General features: G+C 36.1%; 1 protein-coding gene across 1 annotated transcript in view; it reads left to right on the forward strand.

Moving 5' to 3' along the window:
• Window positions 1-13,868: 13,868 nt before the first annotated feature.
• LOC129234215 (filamin-A-like) overlaps window positions 13,869-20,008 on the forward strand; it is a 195,353-nt gene continuing 189,213 nt past the window's right edge. The window contains exon 1 of the mRNA XM_054868138.1: window positions 13,869-14,323. Coding sequence (XP_054724113.1) covers window positions 13,972-14,323 — 352 coding nt within the window. The 5' untranslated portion in view covers window positions 13,869-13,971. The remainder of the gene's footprint in view (window positions 14,324-20,008) is intronic.

The raw sequence follows: 20,008 nt of genomic DNA on the forward strand, positions 1-20,008 counted from the left end.
GAGTGCAGTTTCCTGTAAAAGTTTGCTTTGCAATAACCGTTAGTAAGTCACAAGGACAGGCATTAAAAGTAGCAGGGATCGATTTAAGAGAAGACTTTTTTTCACACGGCCAATTTTATGTAGCTTGCTGCAAAGTCAGTTCATCAAGCAGCTTAATAATTTTAGCACCAGAAAAAAAGAACTAAAAATGTTGTATACAAAGAAGTTCTTGCTTAAACATACGTATAACAATAAAATGTGGATGACCTCTGTTTGCAAAGATAATCAATACTTTAAAAGGATCGCTAATAACAGTTAAAGGTCGGTTAAAGACAAGGGCATGTATATAAGGAGTCCAGGGGCCCCGGGATGCTCCCAAAATTAGAAAAAATTATACGTAATAAGTAATTATTATAGGGGATTTCCGAAACTAGGTGAACCTCTTTCAGTTGAAATGGAAAGCTAAAATTCTTCCAGTATATTTCTGTCCACAAGTCTAAAAATATTGAGGAGTGTCCCGGTATCTCTGAGAAACTTTTTTTTTTACATGTATTTTTGAACCACTGTGCTGACCATGTACTCCTTTGACAGTTCAGAGGCTTTTTTCGCACAGTTCTGGTTCAACGCACAGCGTAACTAGCACCTGTAGAATGGTTTTCACTGACTTTCTTCTCAAGTGACGTTGTTGCTTGTCATGCATAATGCAAATTTGTTTTCTGCCTTCTTCACCTCATGACGTACGTTTTTTCTTCTTTTTTTTCTTTAACCCACAAATGACAGTTTGAAATTGAAGAGACCCATCAGGAAGTGCGATGGCTTCCTTTTTAATCTTTGTATTAAATTTCATTGAATGAATTATTTATAATACCAAGATCTATAACTAGGATTGCCAGATTTCTGAAATGTTCAACCGGGACACTGGAATGCCATCCCCCCCTCCTTCGTCGCTAGTATTCAAAGAGGTACACACCCCTGCCTAATTTTTGGAGCGTTTTATAGTGCAGTTTATTCTCAATGCTATGAATAAATGGTTATTAATTATGAACCTAAAACAGGGGTAATAAAAAATGACGTTAGCAGATAAAATTTGAACATTTCACTTCCGCCAAAATGTAAATATTTACAATTTATTTCAGTTAAAAAAACACTTTGATTGTGGAATAAAAAATTTAAAAAAAATTTAGATACACTTTTTATTTTTTAGACTTTTAGAGTCTTTTTTTGGTTTTAATCTTGTAGAAATCCTCACAAGCTAATCCGGTATATTGATTTTACAAGTCAATGGTACAAATGATAAAGTAATTATCCTAAATAATCATTCACGGCTAACTATTTTTTGACCTTTTTGGTCTTTTGTAATCAAATTAATCTTTTTCCGGGACGTGAAGCAAACCTGCCGGGTAACTATTTATTCATAGGAATCAAAACTGTTCAGAACACACATGATCCAAAAAAGCGGCTGCCACTGTAGTTTACATTTTTGACGATCTACTAAATTTAAAAATAAGAAAAGAAAGGGGAGAAAAGAAAAGAGAGAAGAGAGAAAGGAAATATATATTAAGGCGGGAGAACTTTTTTATGATGTAAGATCATCAGAAATGTTTTTTTCTGTCGTAAAACAGCTTCGAGCTGCTCTCAGCTGTTTTATTCACGTGTTTTAGGCTCATCGTGATGTAATGGAAAATTATTTTGTTAAGTTGCTCCAAGTTCCCTACCTCTATTTATAGCTCACCTGCTAGCTTAATGATGGCAAGAGTCATACGAATTCGCCAACGCTCTTTGAGGTTTTACATAACTGTGGTTTTAGTGTTTCTTATAGCGTTGGTGTAAGAGAAGTTCCGGAAAAGTTAATTATTCAAAGAATATTTTTTTTTCCTTTAAAAAAAAAGTAAGAAATCTGCACAAGGACTCTGGCGCAGCTAAATTTTTCTCTGGTGTGTGTGTATGATGTATGGAGGCGTTTAGGGGAGGGGGTGAGGAGTCATAGCTTGTGTGTACATACGTTTTCATTACATGGGTACACTAATTAATGTACTAGTGTTGGCAGTATGGCCTAAAGGTAAAGAGTTCTGGTAGGTGGAATTAACCTCCACATTTTGAAACCTTATGCAGATCCTGAAGGGGGGGGGGGCATTGGGGCTATGAGCATGGGCGGATTTAGGAATGAGGTCCTAGGGGGACAGTTTTTTTAGCAACATTTTTAACGCCCCCCTCCTCCCCGCCTTATGTTTTTGTCTTTTTCCTGTGATGCATAAGGCCATGCTTATTAATGTGTTTGCATGCTGTCCTTTTTGAATTGACCTTAAGAGGGGGACTGGTATCAAGAGAGTCACGCAACGCTACCTCTTAAGCGGGATATAGAATATCTCCAATTTTAGGGGGTCCCGGAGATTTCTCCCCCGGAGGAAATTTTGTAAAATGGATGTAAAATTCTGCATTTTGAAGCCTTATAAAGGGTAACTGGATAGATAAAAATCTTGGGGAAAAATAGGCAAACAACTTTTTAAAAAAGTTTTATTCTTTAAATATGTTTTGTAATGTAAGTTAATGCTTTAAACGAAATGGTGTACAGATTTAGAAAATAAATGACAAGATAGTAACATACTGCCCATTTGAGCAATTCAAAATTCATACACTTAGTAAGAAATAAAATTGAAGCCCACTTGAAAAAACATTTTGTTTTTCGAGCACATATTAACAATATGCAGTAAGAGTAAGATAAAACCAAGTATTACGAAAGAGTTTCGAAAATAGTACTACATTCGGAATTAATAAAATAGCAAGATTTGAAACATGTTAGTCATAAAAAATTCATTTTAAGTGATATGTTACAAAACGTGAAAACCATGATTTTTGCATTTTTGACGCAGGATGTAGCAAGAAGCTGAATTTGACATATCTTGGCATTACTACCCTTACCCCTCCCATTTGTTAGAAATTTTAAATTAAGGTTTGTAGCCACTTTTCCAAATTTTCAAGGTTTTCAAGCCTTTGTTGAAAATAAAAATTAGTTTTTCAAAGCACTTTTCATTTTTACTTCCTTTTACAAAAAAGGAAGTATTGTATTCGCGAAAAAATTTTCACTCAACAAATCGACCTTAATTTCCATTTTGCTCACCCTCGAATGAATGCTGAGTTTTTTTTTTCCCGACTCGACAATACGTGGATAAATGCCTAAGAACGTATACACACGCGAAATATCCATTTTGACGATTCCCGAGTTAATTACAACGAGGTTTCTCGTGACGTCCGTATGTACGTATGTGCGTATGTGTGTCGCATAACTCAAGAAAGGTATGTCCTAGAAAGTTGAAATTTTTTACGTAGACTCCTATTGGGGTCTAGTTGTGCACTTCCCCTTTTGGTTGCAATCGGGTGTTTCTAAAGGGGTCTTTTGCCCCTTTTTGGGAGGGAAACCATTGTTAATTTCGATGAAAAATCAAGTGGTGTTTTAGTTTGGCTGACACTTGGCGATATATCGCCAGTCTTTTAGTCGCCAAGTTTTGTCGCCAACTTGGGGACAAAATTTAGCGATTAAAAATATATATATATATTTATTTATTTTTTAAATCTGGTTTCAATTTAGCCACTGTTGGTGATATTTAGAAAGTAAACTATTGAATCACATTAAAATTGCCAATAATGGGGAAATAACATTAAGTTGGTGTAAAAGGAAGTTATGTGATGCAGACATCAGCTCGTTTTCCCCATCAGAAAAGGACTTTCGCTAATCTCTTCATTTTCCCTTCTGAACTATTCAAAAAAGAAAAAAGGGGGAAAAAATCATGATTTTTTGTTTTAAGATTTTGGAAAATGTGCTGTTACAACTTAAAGTCCCCCCAAAACTGGGGGGGGCATTGCCCCCTCTGACCCACATAGATCCGCCCCATTGCTATGAGCCCCCCCCCCCATCTACCCTCAAGAGCGATTTGAATTATCTCATTTCGGTGAGGCTCCACACTCCCCTTTCCCCTTATGCATCTTTCCCTTGGCTACGTTACTGGCCCAGAGTTTAATTTTTTTCTTTGCGGGGGGAGGGGGGAGCTGTACCGAAGAAAGCTCCAAAGTTGACTGAATAATAAACATAAAGGTGCATTACACAAGCAGGGGCGGATGCACGGAGAGGATCTTGGGGGTCAATCACCCCCTCTTCCACTAAACCGTCGATAATATTATCTGCCCACATTGCGTTCAAACACTTGATGAATAAAATGTTAATGAATTAAGTAATCTTTTCAACTCATTAATTATTTTTAACAGTAAATATTTGAAATGCTACTTCTTTTCATTACTTCTGAAACTCATAGTACCTTTTTTACTCACTATTAAGTGCCTTATTCCTGACCAATTTGATACATTTTATTGACACCCAAGCAATTGCAGAAATTTTTCGTATCCAAAACTGTAGGTTTGTTCATGGGGTCGGGGGGGGGGGGGGGTCATTATTCTTTATGACACCCTAAAAATTGTAATCTGTATCCACTCCTGTACGCAGGCCCGTCATTTCGAAGTTCTCAAGGGGGGGGGGGAGTATTCTTAATGCAAATTCTATCGAAAAGGAACTTAACCACTTGAATGTAAAATTATCAACTTTTCAGAGCTAGGGAGGGGGAGTAATTGCTTGTGCTCCTGTGTATGTACAGCTAGAGCGAAGAGACAATAGACAAATCAGTGGTGCCAATTCGGATGGGGGGGGGGGGCAACCGCCCCCTACTTTTTATGGTTCAATTATTTATTTTATTTTCCAATTTAGGAACCAATTCTAAAAATTATAAAAAAAGCAGAAATGCCAACATTTTCAAAGCATGTTTATTTGTTTTACTTTGTACATATATCTGTTTACGAAACATTTAGCACAAGCAGTAACTTTTACTATGTAGGTATTCATCGTTTAGATATTAGTAAATCAATTGCTTTACTTAAAAACAAGCCATACTTGTTCAATGAAATTATTACCAAGTGTTTGATATTTGAAACTACTTTGGGGTAAGTAATGTAAGTGTAATTCATGTGTAAGTGTTTCTTCATCAGGGAAAGTTATTGTGCACAAAATTCATCAAAATCTTAATAAAAACGTGAGTTAAGTCGCTAGATTTACATCAATTACCACTCATCTGCTCTCAAAACCAACCCTCAAAAATGTTGTACTTTTCTCTCTCTCTCTCTCTTTTAATTTTTTTTTTCTGCCAGTTAAAGTCCTATGGCTTTTAGTTGTGGTTTTTTTAGCAATCACGATTGCTTATTGCTTTTATTTAACTGTTTCGAGGTCCTATCATTTTATTTTCCCGCCAGCACCCTCTGCAACATCACCGTCGACCGGCCGCCTCACGATGCTGCTCCTCTAGCGAAAACCGTCTCCAGGTTGCGTCCATATCCTTCATACACACGCATACATACATGCACACCTATACACACACACACGCAAACACTTACACACACATACATACGCCTACACACACATAAACACACAAAAACACACACACGCATACATACAGACACCTACATACACACCTACACACCACTATCCACACACTCATACCTGCACACAGACACAAACACATATGCTTACATACACATACACATTCCCCCCCCCCCCACGCACAAACACTCATACACACAACTACCCACACACTCATACCTGCACACAGACCTAAACACACATGCTTACACACATACACATACCCCCCCCCCCTACACACAAACACACATACCCCCACACACATAAACACACACGCCTGCATACACACACACACTCGTGATTGCGAAAAACATAATTTGAATTCAACAGGTCAAAATTCAATTTTTTTTTTTCCTTGGCCCCCCACTTTTCCGTCCCAATCGCCGCCTTTGGACAAAATAAAAAAGAGATAAAGAAATTACAGTGTAGCTATACTATCTCTCCAAATTTTCTTAATCGTCAGTCAAAATTTGTCGAATAAGAAGTTTTTTGTGAGATCGCAGTAACCTCCCATAGGGGTAGACCCGCTATAACTCCACTATAGTCGCCTTACATAGTGGTTGCCCCTGTGTAACACTCCATTTTTACTGCTTACTGCACGTGTAATTTGCGGTAGCTTTATTTTGTCATTATAGTTAGTTTCATAAAATGATTTATTCAAATCCGTTATCTTGAATTTTTCTGGGGGGGGGGAGTATAGGGCATGTCTCAATGCAAATAATATTTAAAAAAAAACAACAACAAAAACCACTAAAGATTTTATGTAAATGTTCGCCTTCTTATTAAATTTCTCAAAGGTAGGGTAGAGGGCATTTTTCCCCTTGCTGGTCAGTCTTTTAGATTGGTCAGGTGGGTCAATTGCCCCCTCGCCCTCTGGCTTTGAAAAATGAATGTTTTTACATTTCAGTGTGTGTGATTTTTTGTTGTTTTCCGATAAATGAACGTTGACTATACGCTCCCCCCCCCCGTAAACTTCGTAATGACGCAAGGCCGTAGGCAGGATTTTATTTCGGAGGGGGGGGGGGCGTTCAAATATTTTCGACAAAAATATGAAAAAGTCACCTGTTGCTATGATTTTTGAAGCACATTGCGTATTTGGAAGACATATCGCAGTAAGATTGGGGGTGGGGGCAACACTTCAAAATGAAAAGACTTTTGGAAGAAAGGGGGGAATGGAGGAGAGGGTAGGCGGTGTTATTGTTTTTTTTTTTTTTTTTTTTTGAAATTTTTTCTTTTGAACAGTAAATTTTACTGAATTACAGAGAGTTAACCTTACTTTATCAAAATGTGAGCAAGTGTTTTCTCAGGTAATCTAAATTTATTAATATAATATCATGAAATCGAAATTTAATTATGTACAAGTTTTATTGGTTCAGAAAAAGATGTGTGGTGTCGTAAATGTCGCCATTGCGAAAGATACCAATGACATAAGGACCGTTAATTGGCGCTTAAGTTGAACATGAAATACGTACTAGTAATATATACCACCGATCACTTTTCATGAGGTCTGAGGGTCAGGAGCGCCCAAGTGATCGTTTGTAAGAGAGGAGAAGACCTAAGAGCATTTTTAATATTTTGAAATATATGCCAAACTGACACTGAGTTCGGTATCTCAATTTAGACCCAATGTCAAAAAAAAAAAAAAAAGCAATTCAGGCTACATTTGGTAATAACACAAGGCAAAGGATTTGTTTTGCGGACACTCCCCTGGAAATTTTTGAAACCTTAAAAACGCATTTGGGGCTGTCCCTGGAAAATTCGGCGGGGGGGGGGGGACGTCGGCGGCTCCCCCTCCCTTTTTTTTTTTAAATTATAGTTACAAAAAGCATTCTTAGACTATCTGTGGGTAGTGTTTGAGGAAAGAGAGATTCGGGGCCAATCCCCGGGAATTTTTTGAAATTGAAATCTTCAAAATACGATTGTAATATCATCCATGGCAACGTTAAGAGGCCGCATCAGACAGATTCCCGGTTTTCGAATCCCTATGTTAACCTACGGGGCAGAATGTCTTCTCATTCTTGCGATAGCTCATCGGGAAATTGAGATTTTCAAACTTTTCTTTTTTTGACTTAATCTGTGACGACTATAGAGTGCTTCTATTTTTGCGGTTTTTCATTAAAATAATTCAAAAATTTTTTATACAAACTTGAAGTTGAACTTTGAGAAAAGGTGAATTTTTGACGAACCAGGAGGAGTATTCGGATTTTTAAAAAAATAGAAGCATAGCGTATAATCTCAGCTTTCTAAAGATGTTAAAATATTTTCGATAGCTTTAATAGAACAACAGTAATCAAATAAATGGTGAGCCTATTCCAATTCACAAACTAAAAATTTCCATCCCCCTTTACGAAGGTACGAGATTCGCCTCTACGCAAGTGATTTATGGTCTTTTCGGGGAAACGGTCAGCACCCCACTTGTGGGCGTGTTTCTTCTCCACCTGCTTCTCCACAGATCGACTGTCCTAAAGAGCTGTCTGGAAAGATTTTTTCCTTCGCTTGAGAATTGCGAGGAAAAAACCTGGCAAAAATGACGCTCTTACATAAATTTAATTTTGCTTATTTTTTAATAAATAATTGCGGGTTTTTTTTTTTTGTAAAATTATGTATATAAACACAAAATTTAAGCTTTAAAAGTATTTACATCACGATTTAAATGCAGTTGCAAATCTTCGGGGGGGGGGGGGGGGAGGAGATTGAGAGTTTACGTGCTTCTCTCGAAGGGATAAAATTAATTGAACTCACTCATTAAATAATTTTCAATTAATTTTGTCACAATGTAACTATATATTTTTTAAAATTATTACATTATATAAAAAGGAAAGAATATTTGAATATACCTAGAAGAAAATTTGAACTTACCCTTATCACTTTTGTTTGCTTTTCGAGTATTATTGGAATTTAAGGATAGTAAGAAAAAAGATATGTAACTCAATGGTTTTAAACCCAAGGGTTATATATTATCGCGATTTGTCTATTACTTCTTTTTTCATTGAATTAGTAATTAACATTAAAAAAAATACATATGTATATGCTTACCTAGAAGAGTTATGGCGGGTCAGAAAGCAAATCATAAGTTTATGATCAGTAGCGGATTTTAGGGGTGCCCCCCCCCAAAGGGATGAATTAATTTAACTATTTTATTAATTATTTTTAATTGAATTCTTTTTTGCATTTTTTATATAGGTTATTGGCACAAAACACACACAGCATATTTCGAATAAAAGCATTCTTGTTTGCTAAAGAAGTAATACTAGAGTCAGAGGTCCAGAGTGGCAGAATACATTTAACTCACTGGTTTCGAATTCTAGGGAATGTTTATCACCATTCATCTACTAATTCTTCTTTTATGGAATCAATAATTAACATTAAAAAAAAAAATGTGCAGGTTCGCCTAAAAAAGTCATTTTGATCCAGGCAGTTATTTGCCAAATAATAGATTTCATTTTCAGCTCATAAAAAATGCAAAATGATAGAAATCACATGATGGTAGTTTCTTGGAAAAATCATGATTATTAATGGAAACGGCATGTAGAATACAATATGTTATCTCAACTGTGTCATGACTTTAAAAACAATCAGTAACTGCTTTGAAATTCACACAGAAATAGTTTCTGAATTCTTCAATAAAATTTATGTTTTATGAAGTTATGATTTTCTTACTAAAATAATATTTTGTAGTTAAAATATAAATTAATTTATAAAACTCAAATGAGAGATGGGTTTATTTAATAACATTTCCCTCAATGTTCCTAATTAAAACCGCTCATTGTATAGCATCTCGGTGATATTAAATTGGGTTTAGTATTTAATTGGCTTGAAACGTTGAAGATGTTTTCCGTCCACATTCAAAATATATTAGTGCATAATATTCCTATATTTAGAAGTAGATTCATTGACCGCAAAACCATTAAAAATAAAGTCATCAAAACTCTGTTGTTAAACATCGAAAAGGCGGGGGGAGGGGATTCAATTTTCGGGTCTCCTCCAAAAGATTTTTCTGTATCCGCCCCTGTTTATGATGGCATCTTTTTCAGCTTATACGAAACAGCATGGTAAATTAGAGTGGTCCAAAATAAGCCTTTTTATTATTTTTTATTTTATTGGTTTTACTCTCCCATTTGGTTTCACCTATGTAAAAAATAATGATTGTGAAGTTTGAGCACATAATTTTAACATTTAGAGAGAGGTTTCTTAACAGCCTCGAAGTTCTGCGTTTTCCCATCTTATGCTACGAATGTAGGTAGAAATAAAACGGATGCTAGGAAAGGTATGTAATTTCATTTCATGCAAATACACAAAACTTTCCAATCTTTAAAAATCCAAACTTCAGATAAAACGTAATAAACTGGAGTTATAATAAGCGAGCTTGGGCCACAAGGGACATTTTTTTGCAATTGTTTTCAGAAGTGTTTCCAGAAATAAAGTTATTAAACTCATACTTCATACTGAAATAAAAAATATTTTTGATGATTTTTTGATCTCTTATGGCAGTGGTGCCAAACATTTTTCTACTTGAGACCACACCTCATATTAAAATGATTCTAGCGGTTCAGAAAATAACTAAAATTTGAAAATGTTCAACATTTTTTTTAATTACGTGTGAAAACGAGAAAAAAGGAATGAAAATTAAAAACCAATGATTGATGTAATCATTACTTGATGCATCTTTTTTTAATTGCATCAGTTTATCAGAAACCAATTCTGAATATTTAGCTCAATTTTTGACGTTCTCATTAAACGTGCTTTTCGATTTGTTGAGTTTAAAGAAGACCACGGGCCACACGTATCAACTTCACAGATCGTATGTGTCCCTCGAGCCGCAGGTTGGGTGCCACTGTTCTTATGGTATAACTTTTACACTGTTTCGATTCATTAGTAATCTTTTCGTGAAACATTTAGCGTAAACAAAAAATCTGAAAAGAAAACCTGAAATTTATTCAAAACTCTTGCTTTTAAAAACATACATAAATCAACTACTACGCACAAATTCGAAAAGAGAAAAAAAGGACATTGAAAAAAAAAGGTAAGTAATGATTCAAGATTGCAATCTCTGATTAAAAAACTTCAGAAACAAATTTGATTTTCTTTTTCGAACGCTTTACTAATTCTAAAATTTACCCTATGAATTAAAACAGTATGTTTCAAGTCTGAAAAATACGTTCCCTGATAATTCGATAAGTGGCGTGTGGGGGGGGGGGGGGAAGGATTCTGTCATTCCCATACAGCTTGACAAATATGGAAATTAATGCGGAAAAATTTTCATAATCATTCTTTTTCCGTTACTTTTATTTCGATTCACGTTTCTACAAATGAATTTATAATTTATCATACCAGTGTGTTTAATTAAATCAGAATAAATTTAATTGATTATTAAATTTACTGACTTCTGGTTAGAAAGTTAACGATGGTGTCGCAGCGGCCAATGAAGTTCTTAAACGTAATTTTCATAATCGAGTTTTAAAATGTGAAGCAGAGGCTGAAATAGATCAAATGCTACAGAATATAGATTGCAAAAGATTAAAATAATCTTACTACTATTATATATGCGAAAGTTTGTCTGTATGGATGTATGGATGTTTGTTACTCTTTCACGCAAAAACTACTAAATGGATTTTGATGAAACTTCCCAATAATATAGCTTATGCATCAGAATAACACATAGGGTAGTTTTCGTCCCATTATGGGGGGCAAAACCCCCTTTGGGGGGCAATAAAACACAATTTTAGTATAAATTCTCTAATATGGGGATCAAAAAATACTTGCACATATTAACATTATATGTCCATCGAAAGCTCTGATTTTTCTGCTGAAGTTCGAAATTTCTAAGTAGAATAAAAAACGAGTTATGAGCTTTTTAGTTCCATGTTCGAAGGCTTTCCTTAACTCAATACAATATTTAGTGTATCATCTCAACTCCCTGTCGATAGCGACTATTGTATTGTTGACTATCTTTGCTTTTCGTGACTGTTCAAGGCTTTTCTCAAGTCAAATCTTGAAGTAAGATTTTTGCACAAGATTGGCAAATGATACATGGATTTGGCTGATTTTTTTCCCATTTTAATGCAACTTTGAGGCAATTAATGGTTTTTTTTTTTTATTTATTTGTATTGACTGGGTATATTTAATCGATCAGCTGGAATCTAGCCAAACTTTTTTTGTGGAATCATTTCAATAGCTAAGGCATTTGGCATTTTTTTCAACTGTCGCTGTTTTTGAAGCTAAAGACTACGCAGTACTGTGTTTCTCGGTTTTCACCATGTAACCGAATATCGCCATTTCTTTAATATTTCTTTAAATTTGTTAATACGTAAAATAATTCGCCAAATAATTCGCAAATTCATAAACAGCGCAAAAACTTCCATTACTTTGTCTTTGCACACAATTTCATACAATTGCCAAATTTTTACTGTTTATTGGAAACATTTCGGGTAGCATCATTGTTGATCCCATTTTGGGACGATTTCTACGGTAAGAAGTTATACATTATACAATAATTTAGATTGTCGGTGTAGCGCTGGATATTATGCATTTGATGGAGATCGGGATTATAAGGGAACTGTTTCACTTTATTTAAGAATAGTTGACCTCACTCGAATAGGTTTTGTTTTGGGAATTACCCATGACTTCTTTGCAACTCCTGAACGTTTTCGTGATTTATTTTTTGTGATTTTTGGGTGTCTTCTCAGTTTTGCCGATATTTCATTTACTCCCCTTCCCCCTAATTTTCAGTTTTAATCATACCTTTTGATACATTTAAGGGGACAGACAATTTGAAATGTCGACGAAACTAGAGACAAACAATTTTTTGGTAACTATTTGACCTCTGCCTGTAATGACCATTAACTTAAATCAATTGAAAAAAACTACATCAACGTGAGCGAAGCCGCGGGTAAGAGCTAGTACTGGAATATAACTGTTTTCAAAAGTAACAGTTTTGCTTTTATTCGAAAATATCATTTCAAGTCTAAGTCGTTTCTTTAAAATTGGGAGGGGGGTGGGGGCCTTGTTTTGGCACATTCCTCAAATTTTGAATAATTGTTTCATTTTGGTGAGTTCAGCCAGACTGCAGGAATTTCGCGCCCATTTGCCTGGTGCTGGCGGTAATGATGCGGTAATATTTGATGAACAAGAGCGCCAAATTCGAATCGCAACGTGATCCATAATTTGTTTTATCAATCCTGCAAATGCTTTTGATTTGCAGATTGATAATGCTGCGTTTCGAAGGAAAACGAAATGTTAATGATCCTACTGCATATCCTTCTTGTGCATAAAAAGTAGCATGTGAAAGCATTTTAATAAATCAAATTTAGAAAACAAATAACGAATATAAAATTAACAAAATTTCGAGTTTCAGTGCATAAGGAAAGGAAATTTAGGCACAAAACACCGATTGTGTAGAAGATTTCGGTCGAAACTAAAATGCGCTAAAAGAGAAAATTGTATGTGGTCATCCAATACTATACACGGACCCTCTTCCCCTGCCAATAAATTTTGAGCGGTGACAGCATAGAGGGGAAGACGTCCCCCAAAACCTGTCAGCCGCTCCACGTAGAGGGGAAGGAAAACGCTACAGCTTTCTCTCTCTCTCTTCCGAAAGCTAGAAATTTTCTGTCTGATGAGTCCTCTTAAGGGGATCGGCAATCTTTACCCATTGAAGCTCTAAAAACGTAACTTTGGTTGACTTTCAATGATGTTGGGGAGAAGAGGTTTGGAAGACCCTTTCAAGAAAATTTTCCAAATTCAAGCCCTGAAAACTAAATTTAAAACAAACTTTAATGATACGTGAAATACACCGCCTACTTTAGCCCTGGCTAATGGGCGGTAATTTACTGAATAAACTTTAATGATGTTGGGGAGAGAGGGGGGGGGGAGACATTTCGCAGAAAAAATTTTGAAGTTGGCTTTTAAAAAGACAGGTTTAGAAGATCTTCGGTAATGTTGTGGGATAAGAGGTTTGGGAGCCACTTTTTTTTCAGTAATTTGCGGCGGCGCTCCTCCGGAAATTTTTTCAGAATTGAAACCTGAAAAACGAAAGTTTGGACTATCTTTGGTAATATTGGAGGGGGGGGGGGGGTCGTGGACAACTTGAATTTTCCTAAGTTAAAGTCCGAAAAACGCATTTTTTTTTTTTTTGCATGTGGAACTTTAAAAATTTCGGGGGCGGGTGGGTTCTGACCCCTTGATTCCCCTCCCCCCGCTGGCTACGGCCTTGTAATGACGGGCCTTTCCCCTTGACACTTCCTTTATGACAGGCCAGGATTTATATTTATTTTCACACCAGTTTTTAGTTTATGAATTCAGAGAAATAAAGGATCAAAATCTCGCCGTGTGTAACAGGTAGTTAATGACAATGCCATAAATATATTTAGATCGAAAATTATCTTAAAGCGTTGATTGACAACCTACTTAATTATCTGTTTCTCTCCTCCCAGACTAAATCGCCGGAGGCGAGAGGAAAAAAGAAGCACCAGAGTGCGAATCTCCGGAAGTGCTTTCTCGTGTGAGGTCACTACCGGCGGCAAGAACGAAACAAAATGCAGCAGCCAACGACGACGAACGGGAACCCGGCGCAGGGTGGACAGGCCGAAAACGAGCCAGACGAAATGGAACGGGATTTGGCCGAAGATGCCGTCTGGAAGCGAATCCAGCAAAATACTTTCACGAGATGGGCCAATGAACACCTCAAAACCGTGGATAAAAACATCACTAATTTAGAGACTGATTTATCCGATGGGTTACGTCTTATAGCATTAGTTGAAGTTTTGTCCGGCAGACGACTTCCAAAACATAACAAACGTCCCAATTTCCGCTCTCAGAAGTTGGAAAATGTGTCTGTGGCTCTGAAGTTCTTAGAAGACGATGAAGGGATTAAAATTGTTAATATAGGTAAGTTATTTTGTGTAGTTGTTGCTGTAGAAATTATGAAGTGCCATAAAGCATGCTGAATTGTAATGGCGGGTTTTTTGAGTGTTTAAAGGGTTTTTCCAATAATGCTTATGCATTGGTCTTTTATTAGGTATGAAATATTCCTATATTTTGTGACTATTTGCTTTCTATATTTAGAAATATTGAGGTATTTCATATTCCTGTAAAAAAGAACATGGTTGTTCAGCTCCAGTATTATTTTTAGAAACATTTCTCAATTGTAACTCTCACGTTTGTTAGTGTACTAGGCATGTTATTTTGTTATTGTTTACGAAAATCTGATGCGTTTCTGTTGACTAAGAAACCATTTTTTCCCTGTTAGAACGTGTTGTTTAAATCCTCATGAAAATAGTCAATATTCTTGCACATTGCTATTTTGCTGCAAGGGGTTTAGGGTCATTCCCTTGGCAGACCTAGATAAAATGTAAAACTGTCTGTGAACTCAAACTTGCAAGAATTTTCTGCAAAAACACTGCATCCTCTATCTTGCCCCCAACTGCAAAAATGTAGAGTTATGCAAGTGGAGTGCCAACTATGCAATCCCAACATGTTTTTAATTATACTTACACCTTTTTTGAGTATTAACTGGAGGGACCACAGAATTGACAAGCAACAGATGACTCTCAATGAATACAATTGTTTCAAAAATATCAAAACTATCTGCTAATTTTGAAACTTTTCTGTGAACAGCGTTCGTGCATTAGTCTTTATTTATCTAGGTCTGCCCCTTAGAACTCTATCGAGGAATGAATTGCTAACCCAACTGTTATATATTCAACTTTTCTTTTAAGAAGATTACATGTCCCCTAACTGCGTTCCATCAAAGAACCTCTATTTTAATAATTCAGCCAAAATTATGTATGTCTTAACTTATTTCTGAAAATAAAGGCTATTCTCAATAATTGTTATTTTAAGGGCCCGACTAACTAACAGTGAGGCCTAAGGCTCACCAGGGCTCGAAATTAACAGTAGTCCACTGGTCCAAGACCACGAAAACATTCATTACGCCCCAGTAAAATATAAATTTTAGTAGTCCATGTGATCAGTGAAGTTTTATTCTTATTTTCATTTCAAAATTTTCAGCATTTTTACTTTCTTCTATATCTAATATATAGAAGAAAGTATTGGTTTCGTGCAAATTTTCGAATTTCGAATTTTGACGGATTCGAACGTTTTGAGGTGTGCCGAGTCCATTTCGACCATTTTTGGAAAATGTCTGTCTGTGTGTGTATGTGTGTGTGTGTGTCACGTCTGTGTGTGACCAGTTTTTTGTGGCCGCTCTACAACAAAAACTACCGCATGAAATCGAACGAAATTTAGTACACATATGTGCCCCTATGTGAACTTGTGCCCATTAGTTTTTGGCGCGAATTCCTCCAAGGGGGGTGGAGCAATGGGACGTTTTTTGAGTTACGCGTGCTTGCTATTCCTCAGGAAGTAACTGGCGGAATCAAACAAAATTTGGTCCATATGTTGGTATTAACAGGAACAGGTGCTGATTCAATTTTGGTGTCAATAACTCAAACGGGGGTTGAGCTATAGAACGTTTTTTGTCGTCAATTGTGACTGCTGTATCTCAAGAAATAATGAATGGAATGAAAGAAAAATTTATCGGTAAGTAGCCCTTAGTGGGTATAAGAGCTGATTTTATTTTGGTGTCAACAGCTAAAAAGGGGGTAGCGCAATCACCCGTTCTTTTTTTCCATTTTGAGTGCCCTATCTCAAGAAGTAATGCTACGTTCTGGTTGAAATTTGGAATATATGTGAATCCATATGTAAACAGGCTTTGGTTCAATTTTGACGCCGATCGCTCCAAGAGGTGTTGATTTTTTTTTTGTGAATAAAAATATTTTTATTAATGCAACAATAAGAAAGATAAATCGTAATAGATTGTCGTCTGCGTATTTCTCGTGATTTTAATTGTATGTAAATGATAGGAAATATTATCTCAATGATTTAAAATTTTTAACTGTTGCCATCTTATGTTTGTTAACAAATAAAATATTTGTAATTAATTCAAGCAAGGCTTTTAAAATAACTTTCAATTTTCGCTCTTTGCTTTGCTCTTGCAATAATTCAGACATTGGGATAGTCGTCAAGTTTTTGCATGTGTAATTTTGTTTTTGTTGGGAATATTGTTTCCTCGTCAAGCATGGGGAGGGATCAGAAAAAAAAGAAAAATATAGAAGAAAGTTTCGTGATGGCCACAACATACTAGTTTGAAGGTGTAGAGGAAACGTTTGCAATTTTATTTACTATGTTTAGGTTCCAGGGCTGCCGTGAGCCATAGTCCCCCAAACACTGCATCTTTTCAGTTCAGTCGCCAGGCCCTCCTTCCCCATGAAACTTGTCGAATTTATACTAAATCAGATTTCCAGTCAGGGCCTCCTCAAGGGACTGGCCCTTAGTTTATTTTAATGTCACCTGATCATTAAATGCAAAAATATACAATATATTTAATCAAAGAGTTTCTGTGGATTAGTAATTATTATTTTATAACACTCGCTTAAAAATAATTAATAATTTGTATTGATAATGACTTTAAAACAAAGCAAGTGTTTAAAAAAAAAAGACATTTTGTACTCATTTTTTGTGGGGGTTTTTCATGAGAATTTAAAATCTCCACTCCAAATACTACTTCGAAGTCTTTAAGAATGTCAAATGCTATCTAATAATTGTTTTGATCTTTCAATAAGAATTGGGAAGGAGCCTCAGAAGAGCCGGTGTGCTAGGCTTCCTCAGGTATCCCAAAAAAGGGTTTATGCAGTGCTGGAAGAGCCAAGGTAATCCAGATACCATGCTGCACTTTATTGAGACCATTTTAACTCTCTTAAACCTCTAAGGGTGCTCCTCAGGAAATAAAACTTTGTATATTTTATAAGTGGAAGTAATTTGTCGCTGCTTCCACTTTATTAAAAGCAATAAGATATTTTGTTGAAACCTATCCAGTTTAGAAAGGTTTAAATACTCTTGTTTTCCTTGATTTGTACGAAGGAAATGAATGTGTTGGACTTCTGGAAAGTGTTTTAACTAGTGATGTTCCGGATATCCGAGGAAAAATAAAGATCCGTTACTTTTTTGACGGATCTTTTCTATTCTAAATTTTTAAAAATATTTGAATGAAAGACTTTTAAGTTCCATTTAAATTAAGTTTTATTCCCTATTTAAATTATAACGTATCATTTCAGAAGCCAACGGCCCTCTGAGACATGATTTTTTTTTTAAAGTTTAATATTAGTTTTTGTTATTGCTTTGGGTATTCTGTTATTCTTCATTTTGGTTTTTCTTGGCATACTTCAAAAAAAAAGCGAGACTAAATTCTCTATTGTTTGTAAAAGTGTTCCCGGCTTTGTTATTCTGTCAGTCGGAGTAATTTGGGTGGAATAGATCAGCGCTGTATTTATGCTGAAATAAAATGGAAAAAAGTATTTCTAGCCTATCCAGTAGCAGCTTTAAACTCTTGTATCCTACATCTACCGAGCAAGCTAGAAATAATTTTTCACATTCTGCCTAAGCATTAATGCAGCGCTGACCCATTCCTTCCAACTCTCCCACAATTTTAACGGAGATTTCTTTAAAGAGTAAATTATAGTCTTTATTATATTTTCGCTGTAGATGACATTTTTCGAAGAAACTGCTGTTATCGTGACGGGGATACCTTCCGTAATAAATTTTACACTTGGATAGTTGAATAGGGCAAAAAAAATATATATATATATTGAGATCCGTATCTGCGGATCTTGACACTAATTATCCGTATCCGCGGATCTACTTTTTTAACGATCCGCACATCACTAGTTTTAACCTCAACCCTTCCCGTGGCTGCGGCTACGCCACTGGTAGTTACTGGTCCACTGGAGCAGTGGCTTATTTTTCTAAATTTCTCTCTCTGTCCATAGGACTTTAGAGGTCCTTCTCTTTATTTTATCTCTTTTATAGCTTAATAGTTTTATAGCTCAATAAAAATAAAGAGCATATTGCCTAACCACCTCTTATGCACAGATATTCAAAAGAAAAATAGTCCATTTACCAAATTCTTTTCTTCTTAATCATCATTAGTTGATATTTGTGACACATAAACGATCATTGGTGATGTTGAGGGAGGAGAGATTCAGAGGGCCCTTCTTGGGAAATTTTTCAAATTTAAAGTCGTGGTTGAAGAATATATTTCGTAATGTTAGAAGAAAAAATGGAATTCAAAGAATTAATCCCAAGGAAAGGGGCCTCTGGCTTGGAAAATTTTCGGAAGTGATGTTCTTGAAAACTTAACTGTATTCCATCTGTGATGAAGTAAAGGGAAGGAATGGTATTTGAAACTTCCCTTTGGAAATTTCAAAATTCAATTTTCAGAGGATCTTTGGTGATGTTAGGTGAGAGGGGAGGTTTGGGACCTTCCCATGGAAACATTTCGAAACCCTAATGCTAAAAATAGCATTTTGAGGACATCTTTGGTAATGATGGGGGTTCAGAGACTTTCCCTCTGTAATTTTTTGAAAATGAATTTCAAAAACTGTAATTTCAGACAATCTTTAAGGATATTCAGTAAATTCCTGCCCAATAGCCAGGGCTAAAGCAGAAATACATGAAATACACCGCCAGCTCAGTCATTTCCTGTCGAGGACTGCAGTTTCGTGCTTATTAGCACTCATCAGCCCGGCATAGGAAAGTGACTAAGCTGGAGATGAAAAACCTCTTAAGAAACCCAAGAGTGCCAAACAAACTGGTAGCTAATATAGAATTAGCGCAGACCAGACGAGTGACCGAAGCAATGGTTCGGTTCAACTCGAGGATTGAAGGCAAGGCATGGTATATTCAGTAAATTACTGGGGGCCCAATAGCCAGGGGCAAAGCAGGAATACATGAAATACACCGCCAGCTCAGTCATTTCCAGTGGAGGACTGCAGTTTCGTGCTTATTAGCACCTTGCCTTCAATCCTCAAGTTGAACCGAACCATTGCTTCGGTCACTCGCCTGGTCTGCGCTAATTCTATATTAGCTACCAGTTTGTTTGGCACTCTTGGGTTTCTTAAGAGGTTTTCCATCTTCAGCTCAGTCACTTTCCTATGCCGTGCTGATGAGTACTAATAAGCATGGAACTGCAGTCCTCGACTGGAAATGACCGAGCTGGCGGTGTATTTCAAATCTTTAAGGATGTTTGGCGATGGGAGGTTTGGGGAGTTCTTCCCTGGAAAATTTTAAATTTCAGTCGTAAAAACTCAGTTGATCATCTTTGACATTAAGGGAAAGAATAGATTCGATGCATTTCCCTGAAATTTTTAAGAATTGAAGGTCTAAAAATTCCAACTTCAGACTGCCTTTTAGCGATGTTAGAGAAAGGCAAAATTAAAAGGTTTTCCTCTGAAAGTTTTTCTGAAATTAAAATCGCATTATGGGCTGTATTTGACAACTTTAGTGGCAGGGGTGGGATTTGGAGCTCTCTCAGGGACATTTTTCGAAATTGAAAGTTTTAAAAATGTGATTTTGAACCGCTATTGATTACCTAAGGGGAGAGATGGTCTCCTCTCGAATTTGAAGTTCGTAAAACCAAGTTTCAGAATATCTTTGTCAATGTTATATAGGAGGAGGGCTTTGGGAGCTTTCTTTCGAAATTCGACTTCTTCTTAGGTCTAATTTTATAGGGAGGTT

This window comes from Uloborus diversus, chromosome 1, assembly GCF_026930045.1.
Source record: "Uloborus diversus isolate 005 chromosome 1, Udiv.v.3.1, whole genome shotgun sequence".
Lineage (NCBI taxonomy): Eukaryota > Metazoa > Arthropoda > Arachnida > Araneae > Uloboridae > Uloborus > Uloborus diversus.